Here is a 17322-nt window from a genome sequence, read left to right on the forward strand (position 1 = left end):
AGGCCGGGATTTGAACCCAGGTCCTCAGAACTGCGAGGCAAATGTACTAACCAGCCGCTCACCGTTCCACCATTTGAAATAATATAGTTTTTAAAAAAAAATGGATCATGATTTTTTTCTCATACTCGACCAAGGATTTTGTACGATTTTTACAAAATGACAAGAGATTGGCTCAGCAGTCCCTCATGGGATTAGTTTGAACTGGATCACCCACAAAACGTTTGACGCTACTGCCGAAAGAACAAAAAAATAGTCGTGAAAGATGCATCCCGATACTTTGACAATCATGTTGTTTTTATAGAAACATTCATGTTCAACTCGCTCTGAGCAATCGGACTTCTCGAAGTGTGCTTTGCATACTTGAATTGTGTGCCAAAGTTTCGAATATTTTCTTCAGCCTAAATAAACAAAACAACGTTTCAAGTCATTACGCCTCGGAAATGACTGAGACAAGATGTAAACCGTACTCTAAAGCCCCAGGAGGGAAATAATGTCCTAGAAAAAGTTATGTTTAAATGCTGAAATGATTTTTGATTGGTCAAACATGTCTTAGCTGGGCCTGAGTCCGCAGTCTTTGCCCTTTGACTAAGTCTGGGGAAGAGGAGGAGGAGGAGGAAGTGGCCGCACCGACGACTATATAAACATTACATCGACCCGAAAGGCAGCCGGCTGGCCTGCCGCTCTGGGACCCGTTCAGCCCATCTTTGCTGCGTGCCTCCAGATAACACCCCAGTTCCTTCCTCTGGAACAAGACTTGGACCTCAGCACAATCAAGACATCACCTTCAACGCTGTCACCCGAGGGCGGGCCTTGTTGACATCAGCTTCTTACACTCGGATTACTTGAAACAAAGACATCGTGAAAACAAATATACTGCTAAACATTGCGTGACCTGGCTGTACATGGCTGCATGTCTGCTTAACATGCTGTGAAAAAGGATTTCTCTGCTATTGGTATTGGAATGCTATATGGCATTTTCTATTGCTGGGTTTAAATCCCAGCCCCGCCTGTGTGGAGTTTTTTGGATGTTCTCCCCGTGCCTGCGTGGGTTTTCCCTGGGTACTCCGATTTCCTCCCACATCCTAAAACATGCATGCTATATTTAATTGAATACACTACAAAGACAAGATATTTAACTTGATTGTTTTGAAACTCTACTATGCAAAGCAAAAGCCATTTATCAACAACACCCAGAAACACTGGCGGCTTCTCTGGGCCCGAGCTCATCTAAGATGGACCGATGCAAAGTGGAAAAGTGTTCCGTGGTCCGATGAGTCCACATCTCAAATTGTTTCGGGAAATTGTGGACGTCGTGTCCTCCGGGCCAAAAGAGGAAAAGAACCATCCGGACTGTTCTGGACGCAAAGTTCAAAAGCCAGTATCTGTGATGGTCTGGGACTGTGCTAGTGCCAATGGTATGGGTAACTTACACATCTGTGAAGGCACCATTAATGCTGAAACGTACATACAGGTTTTGGAGAAACATATGCTGCCATCCAAGCAACGTCTTCTTCATGGACGCCCCTGCTTATTTCAGACAAGACAATGACAATGCCAAACCACATTACAACAGAGTGGCTTCGTAGTAAAAGAGTGCGGGTACTAGACTGGCCCGCCTGCAGTCCAGACCTGTCTCCCATTGAAAATGCGTGGCGCGTTATGAAGCGTAAAATACGACAACGGAGAGACCCCGGACTGTTGAACGGCTGAAGCTGTACATCGAGCAAGAATGGGAAAGAATTCCACCTACAAAGCTTCAACAGTTCGTGTCCTCAGTTCCCAAACGTTTATTGAATGTTGTCAAAAGAAAATGTGATGTAACACCGTGGTAAACATGACCCTGTCCCAGCTTTTTGGGAACGTGTTGCAGCCATCAAATTCTAAGTTCATGATTATTTGCTAAAAACAATCAAGTTTGTCAGTTTGAACATGAAATATCTTGTCTTTGTCGTGTATTCAATTTCATATAGGTCGAACATGATTTGCAAATCATTGTATTCTGTTTTTATTTATGTTTAACACAACGTCCCAACTTCATTGGAATTGGGGTTGTATATATATGTAAATATTTATATATACACAGGGCATGTGAACGATCTTTAAGCACTTGCAGCTTATAGTCCAGCAGGCGTTTAATTTGTGTGCCTGTTTAAGGATTGATTGACAACCTTTCACATCACAGAGTGGGACAATGTGCACATTTATCACTGCAGCAAATGTCACATTTCACTAATCCGTTTTTAAAGGTCAGAGTCAGTCTTTGTATATACAATTCATTGGCTCAGAAGTTTCTCCTGAGAAACATGTCCATTGTTTCTGTGCAAACATGACTTCCTGTACCCACCCAGAGACCCCAGATAACAGATCAAGCAAAATATTTTGCTGTACTTCGAACCTCAGTCTCATTAAGGTCAGAAAGAAGAAGAAAAAGAACCACGAGTCTTTGGAGAACACATTGCTGTCACATTTCAATGATGTTCAACCCAGTGTTTCTATTTCCTACATGCACCACTGCTATGTGGGGAATGAACAAATAACCAAACCAAAATGATATTTCCCATTAGCTACATTGGCCTCTCCTTTGAAAATTGCCTACATTTATAAATTCCTTCAGTATGTGTGACTTACTCAAAACTTTGATGTTAATTTAATTTTCAGGCTTGTGAAACTTTCTTTTGACTTTCTTGAGCAAATTGAACCGAATGGGCAGTTCTCCCTTATGATTGGCCAGTTGATCCATCTGCACCGTTATCTGTGCTATGTGTTGCGATTCAGATGGTCAATGTGTGTTCGCACTTCTGTGAGAGCAGCATAGTAACACTGTGTGCGTGTGTGTGTGTGTGTGTGTGTGTGTCTGTGTGTGTGTTCGTGCGTGCGTGTGTGTGTGTGTGTGTGTGTGTGTGTGTCCAGGTATCCTCCTCCCACAGCACAGCCCTGACTGCTCCATCACCGTGTAGCTTAAAGGACCTGGAAATATGGGATGTACTGTCCCCGGCACAGTACTACCGTACACAGCGAGCTTCAAGAGAACGTCCTACATTAACTGTGAACAGTCACATAGAGGAGAAACGTACGTACAAGCGGGCATACACACTGAACATCGATTGGGTTAACTTTCAAAACTAAATTTCGATTTACGATTGTACGGTACCGCCGTATTATGTTTTTATGTTAAAAATGACTCACAATTGACTTGTTTGCGCCGGGGCGTGAGAATACATCGTTTCACAACACAAGAAGCCGGCCATTGGGCATTCGGTGAGTGTACATCCACACCGGCAACGCAAGTCAGCCGCACTGTGCCGTCGCCGGGCACTGAAGTGAATCAAAAGGTGCAATACGATGTTTCACCTTTAAGAGGCGCTAGTCTTACGAGAGCCTCTGCGGAGGAGTTAAGTTCATGAGAAAATGCACGCCATTTGCAGGCTGTCCTGATTTGGCAGAGAAGGTTACTCCACCCACACGGCGTAGCTGGCATGTGGGTGCGTGAATGTCAGGTTTGACTTGACCAGAGAATGCGCGCAAGCCAGAAAAGGCAAATGGCTGCGCGACCTTTCTGACTTACATGGGAGAATGTTGTCCTTCGCTGGGAGCTAGAGCTAACTATATGTTACTATTATTATTGTTATTATTTTACTCTGATGAATAAGTTATTGTTTTTAGCTGCGTGCCTGATTGGATTCAAGTCAGGTGATTGGCTGGGCCGTTGTCGCATGGTTCCGTGTTTGATTTGACAAGGTAAAGCCCAGGGATCGTAAAAGACGGGATGCAGTGGTATCGGAATACATTTTGCGTAGTGTTGCCGCTGTTTGACCGAGATACGGCAAGATTTCATGGCAGTGGTCTGACATCGTGCAATTGGGAAAGACCAAATTTGTCTTGTGCCGACAGTACCTGCTAATTGCAGGTCTTTTTGAAGCTCTCCACAGGTGGTCCTTGGCTCTTGGACAACTCTTCTGATTATTCTTTGCACTCCTCTGTCAGAAATCTTGCGAGGAGCACCTGATCCAGGCAAATTTATGGTGGTATTATCGGCTTTCCACTTCCGTATTATCGCCCCAACCGCGCTCACTGGAACATTCAGAAGTTTCGATATGCACCTGCAACCAATGCCATCGTTATGTTTTGCGCCAATTAGTTTGCGATGGTCTTGAGACAGCACTTTGCTCTTACCCATCACGAGATGCGTCTTGACGCACGCCTTGGCAATGAGACCTTTTTGTAGGCCCTCAATTAGGACTGCACCAGCTGATATTCATTTGCACTGACAAGGGGCTGGATTGCTATTTGATTATTGATCGATTTTAGGTGGTGTCTTGGCTTGCCGTGCCTTTTTGCACCCCCCTTTCTTTATGTGTTCAAAACTTTCCCCCTGTATCATTTCACATTTTTACACACAACTTAATTTCGGAGCATATTTGTTCTACTTTCTCTGTATGTATGGATTACTTGGATTGTTCCCAACAGCCGGTGACATTTTCATGTCAATAGCACCTTTGGATGTATATTTAGCGAGAAAAGTGGCGATGTGTTAAATACTTATTTAAGCCGCTGTATATGTGTGTGTGTGTATCCATCCATCCATCCATCCATCCATTTTCATATATATATATTCCCCCAAATAATAATAAATAAATACATCAAACAAATGATTTAAGGTGGCTTGCGAATATTTTAGGAGGTCTTCAGCCAAGATTTGAACCCCAAATCTCAAATCCCCTACATCCTACTCTTAGGCAGCGCTACTTTTTTTTTGGCAGTAAGATGTATTACGTCCGGGCATTGAATTGTTACTTAGCAGACAAGGAATGAAACGAGGAATAAATTTGGACCTGACTGCTTCGTTTGGCCGTGACCTGCTGGGAGGTCACTGATCAAATGATCTGCTATCTGCTGACAATAAGGCCTTTGAGGTGCAGGGAGGAGCCTGTGTCTCATTTACATGCACTGGGGGAACTGTGACTCTTTGTAATTCATCTTTTACATGCACAGCCTCCCGTAGCCCCCTGGTTATAGGCGACTATGTTAATTTCAAACTGGACCGTCCTCGCGCAGTCTCAAGTGAACTTTGCGAGTGGGTGGAGGCTGTGGCATTCCACAGAAAAACACTTGATTTGTGACTCGTGTTCATACTCCAGACCCTTATGTGACACAGTTTCCTCATTTAGATACATTTGAACACATTTGATGCCTCTATTCTATTCCTCATTCACTCATCTGCTGCAAGCGAAGGAAAAATAGCAAGAACGAGATGAGGGAAGGTTGCTTGCGACTGACATACGGAATAGTGTCAGTCACACACTGTTTGTAGTCACTCCAGGCCGCCTCTTGTGAAATTGACTAAGCGTCCCATTTCCTTGTTCCAAGATGTTTCCCACTGATAGCAGCGTCACCAGCTTTTCATTTCTCATACAGCGACTGGGCCCAACAGAGAGAGAATGTAACCATATAAAGGCATGGCCAATCTCTCCATACCATGATAAACTCATGCAAAGTCTCGTACTTTGCCTCAAGTGGGTTCGAACGTGCCGCTGTCCCATTTCGGGTCGATTTTTGATGATATTTTTGGAACGCTCATGTCATAGTACATTCATATTCTCTGTGTTGTTTATCATTCGTTTATGAGTAGTATCTGTAGCAATCTATCATATGTTTTAGTACGTTTGCATCCCAATTGAGGGAGTGCCAAATTTCCCACCTGGAATGAGAAGGCCAGATGCCCTGCTAAACCCGTTTGGATGAAAGAATCTCTCTGACCTCTCAGAGGCTCAAAGGCCTGGTAACTAATTGATCAGATGGAGGGACACAAGGAAGCATTGTGCTTATGCCGTCGTGGTCTGAGCTAACCACAAGAGTTCAACTGAACAGGAAGAAGTCACGACATAATGAATTTTGAAAACATGAACAAAGCATTTGGGCGGTTTTTTTTTTTTTTGCACCATTAAACGCTGAATCCATTTTCGAAGTCTTTTTTTTTTACCCACAAAACAATCATGGAAATAAATTCATTGGTTCCAGTATCGCATTCTAAAACCTTTATTCACTGTTTAGCTATATGAGGGGACATATAGACAATTGACTTAAAGTTAAATTGGTTAAATTAGCCAGACACCGGGCTCTGCTTCCACCAGTCGAAGCCAGCCGCCAGCCGCAGAAAACCAGGTTGACGGGTCGCACACTGCGTGGGACAGAGCCCCCCCCCCCTAAAACAGGCTCATTTCATCATGGCAACAAATAGCCTGTAGCCAAATGTCTACAATTCTTGATCAAAGCGTGTCACAAACGCTATATGAAGACACATGGTGAACTGTTTGGAATCGTGAAGAAAAAGGTCCAAGTATGTCTCCTTCAAAGGACACCAGAGTTAAGCGGACGATACTTGTTTTTCTTTGAGACATGAAGGAACACGATACGACGAGTATCAGTATGCAAACCACCCAAAAATGAGGAAGTTGAAAATGTCCCCTTTTTCAGGCTGAACTTCCTTTTTCGCCCACAGATGTATATGCCCTAGTTCAAATGTTTCAATACTATATATAGCTAAAAATGGCTCTCTTTTTTTTTATGACCTCATCGAGCCCAATACAATGTCCCTCATACCACACTTATGTATCGTGAGAAGAAAATATCCAGTGTCTTGAAAATATCCCATGCATATGAACACACCTCGTGATTTAAGCAGTTGTCAATGAAAGCGTTTCGTTGCTTGACCAGCCTTCCTATCTTTTAAAGACAAACATGTCACTTGTGCTTTGCATATATATATATATATATATATATATATATATATATATATATATATATATATATATATATATATATATATATATGCAATAAAATGTGTTGTCTCTCACTCGAATGTTACACAAAGGCCCAACAAAATGATACATTTTGTTGGCATACTGCGAACGTTCACTTCCTCCGCTGCAAGTGCTGCACGACAAAAAATAAAACAGCACTTCTGCATTTGCTGAGTGCACACAACTGCGGTTGTTTCATCGGTGGGAAGGCGTGGCCCTAAACGAGCACAAAAACTGCACAGGATGTTATACTGATGTGCGCAACGACCGATGTAAGACGAAACGCGCCATGTCCACTATGACACAATGGGCACTTGTCAGTGTTGTCACTGCTTTGTGGTGCATATGTAAAATGGTTCCGACGAGAGATAGCGGCGCGCGGGCTGTGACCGGGAACATTTAGAACTTCACGTCACTCAACGGCTTAGCTGAATCAAATAATAATCATTTGCGGCAGCGAAGAGTTGACGTGGCCGCATTCCAATCCTGACCCCTCTGTATTGGCCACAGGCGTCCACCTGCCATTCTCAACCCCTCCCCCCCTTTTCCCCCCCCAGAAAGACCAGCGCAGCGAGGACAGGTGGGCCAGTCCGCACACACACGCAATTACGTCATCCCACTTCCCTGGGATGCATTCTTAACGCTGTATATATGCTGTATAACTCCTATCAATAGCTTCATTCTGGATTTCATAGCCACAAACCCGATACAAATGTGGATGTTTCTACCCTAGCACACTCACAGGACACCTCTTTAGGTACACCTGCAGTGGCAGATTCATTTAACAATATGTTTCTCATTGTGGCCATGGTTTAGTGTAAATCCGAACTGCATCATGGTGAGAGATGTCTCTAGTACTATATATATATATATATATATATATATATATATATATATATATATACAACCCCAATTCCAATGAAAGTTGGGACGTTGTGTTAAACATAAATAAAAACAGAATACAATGATTTGCAAATCATGTTCAACCTATATTTCATTGAATCCTCTACCAAGACAAGATATTTAATGTTCAAACTGATCAACTTGATTGTTTTGAGCAAATAATCGTGAACTTAGAATTTGATGGCTGCAACCCGTTCCAACAAAGCTGGCAGAGGTGGCAAAAAAGACTGAGAAAGTTGAGGAATGCTCATCAAACACCTGTTTGGAACATCCCGCAGGTGAACAGGCTCATTGGGAACAGGTGGGGGCCGTGATTGCTTCCCTGATTTGCTCAGTCATTCACAAGCGAAGATGGGGCGAGGATCACCTCTTTGTGAACAAGTGCGTGAGAAAATAGTCCAACAGTTTTAGGACAATGTTCCTCAACGTACAATTGCAAGGAATTTAGGGATTTCATCATCTACGGTCCATAATAACATCAAAAGGTTCAGAGAATCTGGAGAAATCGCTGCATGGAAGCGGCAAGGCCGAAAAAATAACATTGAATGCCCGTGACCTTCGATCCCTCGGGCGGCGCTGCATCAAAACCGACATATATTGTGTAAAGGATATCACCGCATGGGCTCAGGAACACTTCAGAAAACCAATGACAATAAATACAGTTCGGCGCTACATCCGTAAGGGCAACTTAAAACTCTACTATGAAAAGGAAAAGCCATTTATCAACTCGGGCCCGAGTTTATCAACATGCATGCTATATTTAATTGAATACACTAAAAAAGACAAGATATTTAACTTGATTGTTTTGAAACTCTACTATGCAAAGCAAAAGCCATTTATCAACAACACCCAGAAACACTGGCGGCTTCTCTGGGCCCGAGCTCATCGAAGATGGACCGATGCGAAGTGGAAAAGTGTTCTGTGGGCCGATGAGTCCACATTTCAAATTGTTTTTGGAAATTGTGGACCTCATGTCCTCCGGGCCAAAGAGGAAAAGAACCATCCGGACCGTTATGGACGCAAAGTTCAAAAGCCAGCATCTGTGATGATATGCTGCTGTGTTAGTGCCAACGGCATGGGTAACGTACATATCTGCGAAGGCACCATTCATGCTGAAAGGTACATACAGGTTTTGGAGAAACATATGCTGCCATCCAAGCAACGTCTTTTTCAAGGGAAAGGGAAATAATTCCACCTACAAAGCTTCAACAATTAGTGTCCTCAGTTCCCAAACGTTTATTAAATGTTGTTGAAAGAAAAGGTGATGTAACTAACACGGTGGTAAACATGAGCCTGCCCCAGCTTTTTTGGAACGTGTTGCAGCCATAAAATTCGAAGTTCATGATTATTTGCTAAAAACAAGAAAGTTGATCAGTGTGAACATGAAATATCTTGTCTTTGTAGTGTATTCCATTAAATATAGGTGGAACATGATTTGAAAATCATTGTATTCTGTTTTTAATTTATGGTTAACACAACGTCGCAACTTCATTGGAATTGGGGTTGTATATACAGTAGAATAAAGTAATAATATAGTTATATTACTTTTCTAGAGAGATTTTAAATGAAATGATTATATGTATCTGTAGTATAACCCTTCATTAGCTTCACTTATTGTGTGTTTGTAACAGCACTTCTCATCTCAACGTGGACCAAAAATGTCTCTCTATTTGAATTTGGGTAAAAATGTTTTCCGAGATTAAATATCCTGTAAAGATAAGAGGATTATTGAAATAATCATTCGAATATGGATTCAATAATATCATTGGAGTATATATACGGCGTGGTCGTTTACTGTACTAATCTTTGTTAACCCTACTGTTGTATTGTAAAAAACAATTCTGCTCTATATTTTTTATTTCATTTTCAATATGCGATACAAATTCCAATGCTTAAATAAAATTTTTGAACTGTGAGTTTTAAAACGTTTTTTGAAAAATGTTGAACTGTAACGCTCATTGGTTGGCGCAGGTGGAGTTCAGAGTTTATTCTCGACTTGGCTCAAGCACGCAAAAGCAGCGGCGTCTCGTTGCGGCGCAGCAGACGCAAAGCGCAGCCGGCCTGCTGCGCGACAGGTGCGCTCGCGAGCGCCGCTGTCTCCGTCGAAGCCGTCGCGCAAGAAGCCACGCTTACCTTGATGAGCACGCTGGGCGGAAGAAAAATCCACAGAGAAGCGATGAAGGGCAGCGGGGACGTTTTCATGATGACCGCTAAAAAAAAAAAAAAAAAAAAAAAGCGTTTCTACCCACTTGGCATGCCCCAAATGTCTTTCTTCTTCTTCTTCTTCTTCTTCTTCTTCTTCTTCCACCGTCAAAGTGACACGACACGAGAAAGGCAGAGTGCGATGGGGAAACCTTGTTCCTCTCTGGGAACAGGGAGGAGCGCGTCATTCGGTGAAAGTTTCATAAAGTAGTTTACACTCCTCCTCCTCCTCCTCCTCCTCCTCATCACCGAGGGCAAATTGGTCAGGCACAATTGAAGGAGTCGTCCCACATTCCGACCATAACTTGGCCACAATGGCCGAAGGAATGCATCGTCCCCCTGAAAGGCCACTGAACACACAAATATTTGCTCCCTTCGACTTTGCCTGACCTTCTATGCAGCGGACACACGGGATTGAGTTCGACTGTACAGACTGCATGCAGCGACGGGCTCAAGCATGAAGGAGGGATGCACATGTGACTTTTGCATGCAGACGAAATGGATGGAGTGCACAAAGTTGCTTTGTCATTCAAGAAATATATGACAAACGCGATTGACGAGGTGTCTTGTGCTTATTAACCGTTTGAATCGCAAACCGTTCGTGTCGTTCGGGCGCTTTGTTGATGGTTCACAGGTTGTTTTAAGTCGACCCCTCCAAAATGGCGACTCCTCCAAAAAGTCTATTCAGATGTGCTAGCCAGTCGGCGCTGTGCTGCCTATTATTATTATGATTCTTATTATTTATGAGTAATATTACGGAAGTGAGTTGAGGAATTTCATTTCGACATAAGTAGTGAGACGCCGCCATCTTGTGGCATCCACGGGCAGTTCTAAAAGTCAAAATCGGAGTGATCGTAACACAGGGTCCAAGGCGGTGTGGCCACGTTTGCCAGGCTACACTGGAGAGATTGGGTCAAGTTTATTTACATTTATAGTTTTTAAAAAAAAAAAAATTTCTTACTATCAGCTTTCTCACAGAGCACGGTGCAGGAAAGGGCAAGTGACACACATACAATATGCGGTGCATGTCGGAGCAGATGACATTCACGAACGCGACGTCACACATAAACGAGAAAACCGGAAACAATTGTTTCAAACGAACATCTGAAATGATCTTTCTCCCGGTATATGATTAATATGCTCTGGAATTATCGGCTAAAATTCAAACCGCTGTAACCGCCCCCCCTAAATTTAGTTTGATGTGGGGAGAGGGGTTTGCCATAAACACACACTACCAAACACTGTCGTTTTTGGAGGAGAATTTTTTTTCGCGGGGCTTCAGACCCCCTAAAATAGAGACGCCCCCCGAGCTCATCACAACGGCGGCAAATTGCACTTGTTTGCGCCTCACGCGCGCAGGTGTGTGACACTTGTTGCCAAAACGCCAATACACATACAAAGAAAACCCGATTTGCTGCTTTGCAAAAACGCTAACGCTATCAGCTGGTGCTAACCTGTGCATCCAATGCGATTGACCTTTTGCCTTTGACATGATAGTGTTTCAGACAGGGCACACAGGCCTTTGCTTGAAAATGGCAGATCTTCACCGACCCTAGCTGCCAAGTCATGGGCAGACAACTCGGCGTTGGGGTGGTATTACACACAGTGCCTTGCAAAAGTATTCATACCCCTTGAACCTTTTCACATTTTGTGACCTTCCAATCACAGACTTGAATGTACAGTATTTTGTTGAAATTTAAAGTGACGGACCAACGCAAAGTCGAATGTTTGTGCTCTTTGTGGAATGTCTCGAGATGCCACGAGATGGCGCCAAAACTTGATCCAAAAAAATCTTTTTACGTTGGTTCAGGCGGGACTGTTAAAGGAAAATGTTACGAGAGCGTCTTCGCTGCATGTGTATGTCTTAGGCCTGCGGAGTGGCAAATTTAACGCGCTCAAGCTAACAAACGTCGGCGTTCTCGTTATTGACAATTGCTATTTTGTCGGGATTGCGAAGCGGCACGTACGCGCTTGCACTTTCGATGCATTTTTCAGAATCGAATAATGTGTAAATTGCAAACCATTTACGTTTTACGGGTAATTTTGTCAGATGATCTTAAAATGATATTGAAGTGTTTTGGGACCATCGTTTGGAGTAGATTTACAGTTTTAAACGACATTGGAACACAATTCTCCAAAGAAATTGGGGGGTTGTCAATGACTCACGTTTCTTGGCTATTTGCAGAAGGGCTCGGTCACCTTTCCCAGTGAATCACGTCGGTTTACTGTACGTATTATTTTGTCACCGCAGCTGAACCAGACAAGAGTTCACGTGAAATCATGCTGAGACGAGTTCAAAACCGCGATTGGCCGTCGACCATCCCTAGCCGTATCGTGCCTCTCGCCCATGAGCGTAGTAACGCACTATATTTACTCCGTTACCTTTACTCAAGTAAAATGTTGGATAAATCGCACGCAGAGTAGTTTTAATGAAGCTTATTTGTTTTACTTTTACGCAAGTGTTATGTCAAGAAGAAACGGTACTTTTACTCTGCTACAATAATCCACATACTGCTCGCTACTTTCATGTATCAAAAATCTTTTATGAGTCTTTTATTGGGCTTCGCGGAGCAATCGAAGTGAGTCGCCATGCGTGTTTACATCAGCGTCTACGAAAAACAACCGCTTTAACAGGCGGCGTCATTTTTGTCACTGCCCAAACGTGGACATTTCAGCCCACTTCTAACTTGAGCGCACGCCTTGCGGCAAGTTGCGGATGCTTTTCTCTGTTGTTTTGGCCGCGCATATGGCAACATTGGCACTATTCTATGGTCACAAGTAAGTGCAAAGCGTGCATCTTCTGGGCTACGTTCTGTTCTCTCGCTCTCACTCACACACACGCAGACACACACACTAAGTCAATAAGTCTGGTCAGCCAACTGCTTCTACAGTCCGTCATTTTAATGGCTAAAGCAAGCATGCATGTGTTGTTGTGTGTTGACTTCAAAATGTGTATGGACTCCCATTGAACACGAGTTTGAATGTAATCGGTTACTTCACAACGCAGCCACATGCCGGCTACAAGAGGGAGTGCGTTCTTGTGCTACCAGATTTATTTGTGTTTTATTACAACTTTAGTTACCAGGGAAATGACCAGTTAAGCCGCAACATATGTTTTTGCAGTAGCGACCTGTTTAACAAGTAGAAACAATACAGTATTAGACAATGTCTTGGAGCTGAATTTGCCTTAATTTGTTATTTTCCAAAGCTTTTGTTTGATAACTATATGATTTATTATGTTTTAGATGAAGATAGATATTGTTCAGCAATATCTGAATTTGCACATTGATGTTATATTCATTTATCTTTCTGTTATTTGACCTTCATGCTCTGATTTAAAATATGTTTGATTTGATATGTGATTACTGTGTTCACACCTGACTTGGACAAACTGCACCAAGAGGATAGTTTGATTGGAAATGACCAAACACACACTCTTATTTCAAACAGCAAATAAGTCGAACAAAGGAATGAAGGCAGGCAACTCGTCCAGAGGGACTTCGTTTGATTTGAAGTGAGCACATACAATGCAAATTCAGACTTTTGTCTTGACTGCTGCTTTGTTACGTCACACTGAGCGCAATCAAAACTTCAAATCGCGTCCTCCGCTTTAGCAACGTGTTTGGGGAGGGCTTCAAAGAGACGCACAATGACCTTGTTGGAGTTCCAACATCAGGCTGATAAGGTGAGTGTTTTCCCTCCTTCAAAGATTATAAGCAGGAAATAAACCAAAGTGTTTAACATCCCAAATCAAATGAAGAAGACAATGGGAGAATGTGCTAATGCATGCTTGTATGCATTGGCTGTCAGCCATCAGCTCATAATAGATGTTTTATCAGAGATGAAAATGAGGTGTCCCAGGGAGGATTGTGTCAACCTCAACGTCAGCCTGGGATGAAGTTACTGCAGTTCCTCAGTCTTAACCATCCCATGTGTTACGGTGATGAAACAATGCGCGAGGACGCCTTTGACGCATTTGAAATCAACATTTTCCACGGCAATAAGATCATTCCCAAACGGGGTCGCTGCCTCGGAACACGACTTCACAATTGAGCTTTTAAGTTATTTTTTCGAGTTGAGTTGATTTCGTCGTGTAGACAGTCAACACGTGGCTACTCGCTACTACCGCCACTGACGTCGACGTGTCCCACGAACCACCTGAAGAATGGATCACTTTGCAAACATTATGCAACTGATCTGTGCATGCCTTTGTGTCTGGCAATGTGGACGTGAACCACGACGAAAAGGTCAGTCTGCGTGCAGTATCCATCCATTTCAGCAGTGCTAATCTTCAGAATGGCGCAGGTGGACCGGAGACGATATCAAAGGGGACTTCTGGCAAAAGGCGGTGTTCCCCCTGGACCGGTCGCCAGCCCATTGCACGGCACATCTAGACAGACAATCGTTCACACGCTCACGATCTCTTTCAATTCACGTCACACGCATGTCTTTGGAATGCGGCAGAAAGCTGAGAGTCGAACCCCCGAACCTTGAAATGGGTGAAGAGGACTGCTTTTGGGAATTGGAAATTCAAAAACAAAAGACAAAAAAGAAAAAGGACATCATGGTGGTTGTCTCTGGTGTGTAAGCGATCCAAAGTCCTGGTTTAGATATGATTTATTTTGGTTTCATTTTTTTAGATCACCGAAACCTGGCATTTTGGACTGGGATGCGGAGACGCATTGGACATTTACAACCCAAATTGTCATACTTTTTTTCTTTTTTTTTTGAATTCCGAACATTCTATTGTCTTTATTTCATCGTGTTTTTCTTGCCGACGCTGATTCAAGCACGTGGTATATTTGCAGTTCTTTGATATTCCCTTTTTCGAAAATAGTATTTATGGGTTCTATCGTTGATAGCGGTACTATTAAGAGGTGAATTCTACAACATCGGCAACAATACCCCGTTTGTTACTTTTTACTTCCGTCACTGTACTAAGTGCCACTGCTGAATATAATACTCCTAACTGCGCCGTTTCCATAAGTGGATTGCGGCCACAAGAAAGCAAGTTTTAGTCAAGTAAAATGAGAACGCATTGAACTGGTTGGATAGCTCGCCGCCAGCGACACCGGGCTCGAGTGGCAGTGGCAAAACCGAAAACACAAATGGAGGAAAACACGGAGCGAGCGTTTTGTGTAGACACGCGCAAGTATGACATGACAAAATCAAAACCAAAAAGCAGTGGGTTATCGCCTGTTCGTCTGCTTCCCTCCCAGATTTCAGAAATATGTCCAGTTAGGCTAACTGGACATTTCGCCCATAGGTGTGCATACGAGTGCCAATGGTTGATTGTCGATACGGTACGCGCCTTGTGGATAGACTGTAGCCCGCCACTTGCACAAAGACAGCTGGGATAGGCTCCAGGTAGAAAAATGATGGACGGTTATCGTGGTAGGAGGGATTTTGATCATCACCACATCCACATAAGCCATCCCAGTTAAGACTGTTTATCATGTCACCTGCACTGGATATAGACTGTATATATAAGTCTACACACTCCTGCTAGGAATATACAGTAGCTAAATGAGACCGAGCTAAGTCACGCCCAACTTTTTCCACCATTGATTTGAAATGTCGATGGAATATTTTGCCGAGAGAGGGGAGTAAAAATAAACAATTGAGATAAAGTGTGCACACCCTCTTATAAGTGCCTGGATCTGGAACTCGTGTTAAATAAACCGTTGAATGCGCCTCGGATTAAGGTCAAATAAAGTTGACCTGTCGTCGTCGGCTTCTTCTCTGACATCGAATCTTACAATGCGAGCCGTGGTTGCGTCGAGCTTCCACAGCATCAGAGCATTCCATTCGATTCAATTTCCACCGTAGAGCGGATCAGGAGAATGGTACACATGGAGGTCCGACGCATTAAATGTCCCACGTAACACATTGACTGTAACTCCTCATCAACTAGGGATCAACAGAGACGTTACCAAGAACCGGATGTGCCTCCAAAGTCTGCACGGAATATAATGGGCACCTTTGTACAATACCAGCTGTACGACCAAGTCCACTTGAAAATTGTTTCGATTGAAGCAATTACGCTTGATCTTCTCCCTCCGGGCGGACCGCTCTGCTATCCCATCTCCCCATCTGCATAACTGTCTCAACTGGTTGTTTATGCGGAGCAAATTGGCATAATTGCCCCTACGCCAGACCAACGTGTGTTTTGCGCTGTCATAATGCGTTGTTTGGATTGAAATCTCCGAGTAAACACGTCGAATATTTGCCGTGGCGTTTTTCTTCTCCGCGGGTGCACGGTTACTATCATAGGATGGCTGGCAAGGAATCAGGACCCTGCAGGCAGGGTGGTGACCACTTTCTACTTCCTTTATTTCACAGGAAGTACGCACGCAGGCACGCACGCACGGTAACAGTCAGTGTACCAAAAAGGAGAATACTGTATAATATGCAAATGTCCCACTTCCAATACACACTGGTGGCACACAAACACTTCTGTGGAAGTGGGACCAAAAGGAGTCATCTTTCCTGGCAAAGTCACACCCAGACGACGACGCAGTCGCAGTTTTCATTCGCTCTTTGTTCAGTTGCACCATTGTTTTTCCCGCCAGCGGACTTGGCATCTGAATCCCGAGAGATTCTTTTCCCCAGCTGAAAAATAAAGACGAGAAAGGAATTGGCGTGTAGGACACTGCTTATAAGAACATCCTATCCTTAGATACCAAAATATGCACACGAGGCGGCTGTGACGAGCGCAAGACGCGACTCGTTACTCTTTGTGTTGTCTTTGATTGCGAATGTTGAAGTGAGGCATAAATCATCTCCCGTGGCAAATGTGCTGTCTCACCGAGTTAGATTGACTCGTGTCGTTCCGCGAGTGCGATTCAAAGTTGACTTTGTGATGCAAAGGCCGAGGCACCCACCGTTCACGGGAGACGTTCGGTCGGCTCCAAGTCAAATCCAGAAGCGAACAGTGGACGTCTCCCTTTGCGTCCTCGGTGCGGCGGCCTCACAAACCCGCGCGGAGGTTTCTTTATGAACAGTAGGCGCTCGCTTTTATATGGTACGTGTGCGTGCGTGCGCGCGCGCTCTACTGGAGACAGACCGAACGACGGAGGTGAGCCAGTCACGCTAAAAGACACGAGGAGGAAGTGCAATACCAAGAAAGAGGAGGTCATTGGCCTGATTTGGACCCGCGGAGGATGGTGACATGTGGGAGAGCGATACGGATGGTGAGTGTGAAGGTGTAAGGAGCGCGAAGGAGACAGCGACGAGCTGTTCAAGTTTGTACTTGGGTCACATTTCTTGTGGATTTAAAATTGCAAAATGTCAAATCTGGTGAAGCGCCGTCTGCATTGTCTTGCTGGTATCATGCGGATTCCTTTCATGAGGTGATACTGAAATGGTTTTCAAAGGTTTATCAGGATTAGAAATCAATATTGCGAACACTCATTTG

General features: G+C 43.7%; 1 protein-coding gene across 3 annotated transcripts in view; it reads right to left on the reverse strand.

Annotated features, from left to right (window-relative positions):
- The window catches only part of LOC133402744 (receptor-type tyrosine-protein phosphatase eta), a 32174-nt gene extending 22106 nt beyond the window's left edge, over positions 1–10068 (reverse strand). For all 3 annotated transcript variants that reach the window (XM_061676805.1, XM_061676804.1, XM_061676806.1), the window contains exon 1: positions 9837–10068. In XM_061676805.1, the coding sequence (XP_061532789.1) occupies positions 9837–9905 (69 nt within the window). In that variant the 5' untranslated portion in view covers positions 9906–10068. The remainder of the gene's footprint in view (positions 1–9836) is intronic.
- Between the last annotated feature and the right edge of the window lie 7254 nt (positions 10069–17322).

The sequence above is a fragment of the Phycodurus eques genome, chromosome 5 (genome assembly GCF_024500275.1).
Source record: "Phycodurus eques isolate BA_2022a chromosome 5, UOR_Pequ_1.1, whole genome shotgun sequence".
Taxonomy (NCBI): Eukaryota; Metazoa; Chordata; class Actinopteri; order Syngnathiformes; family Syngnathidae; genus Phycodurus; species Phycodurus eques.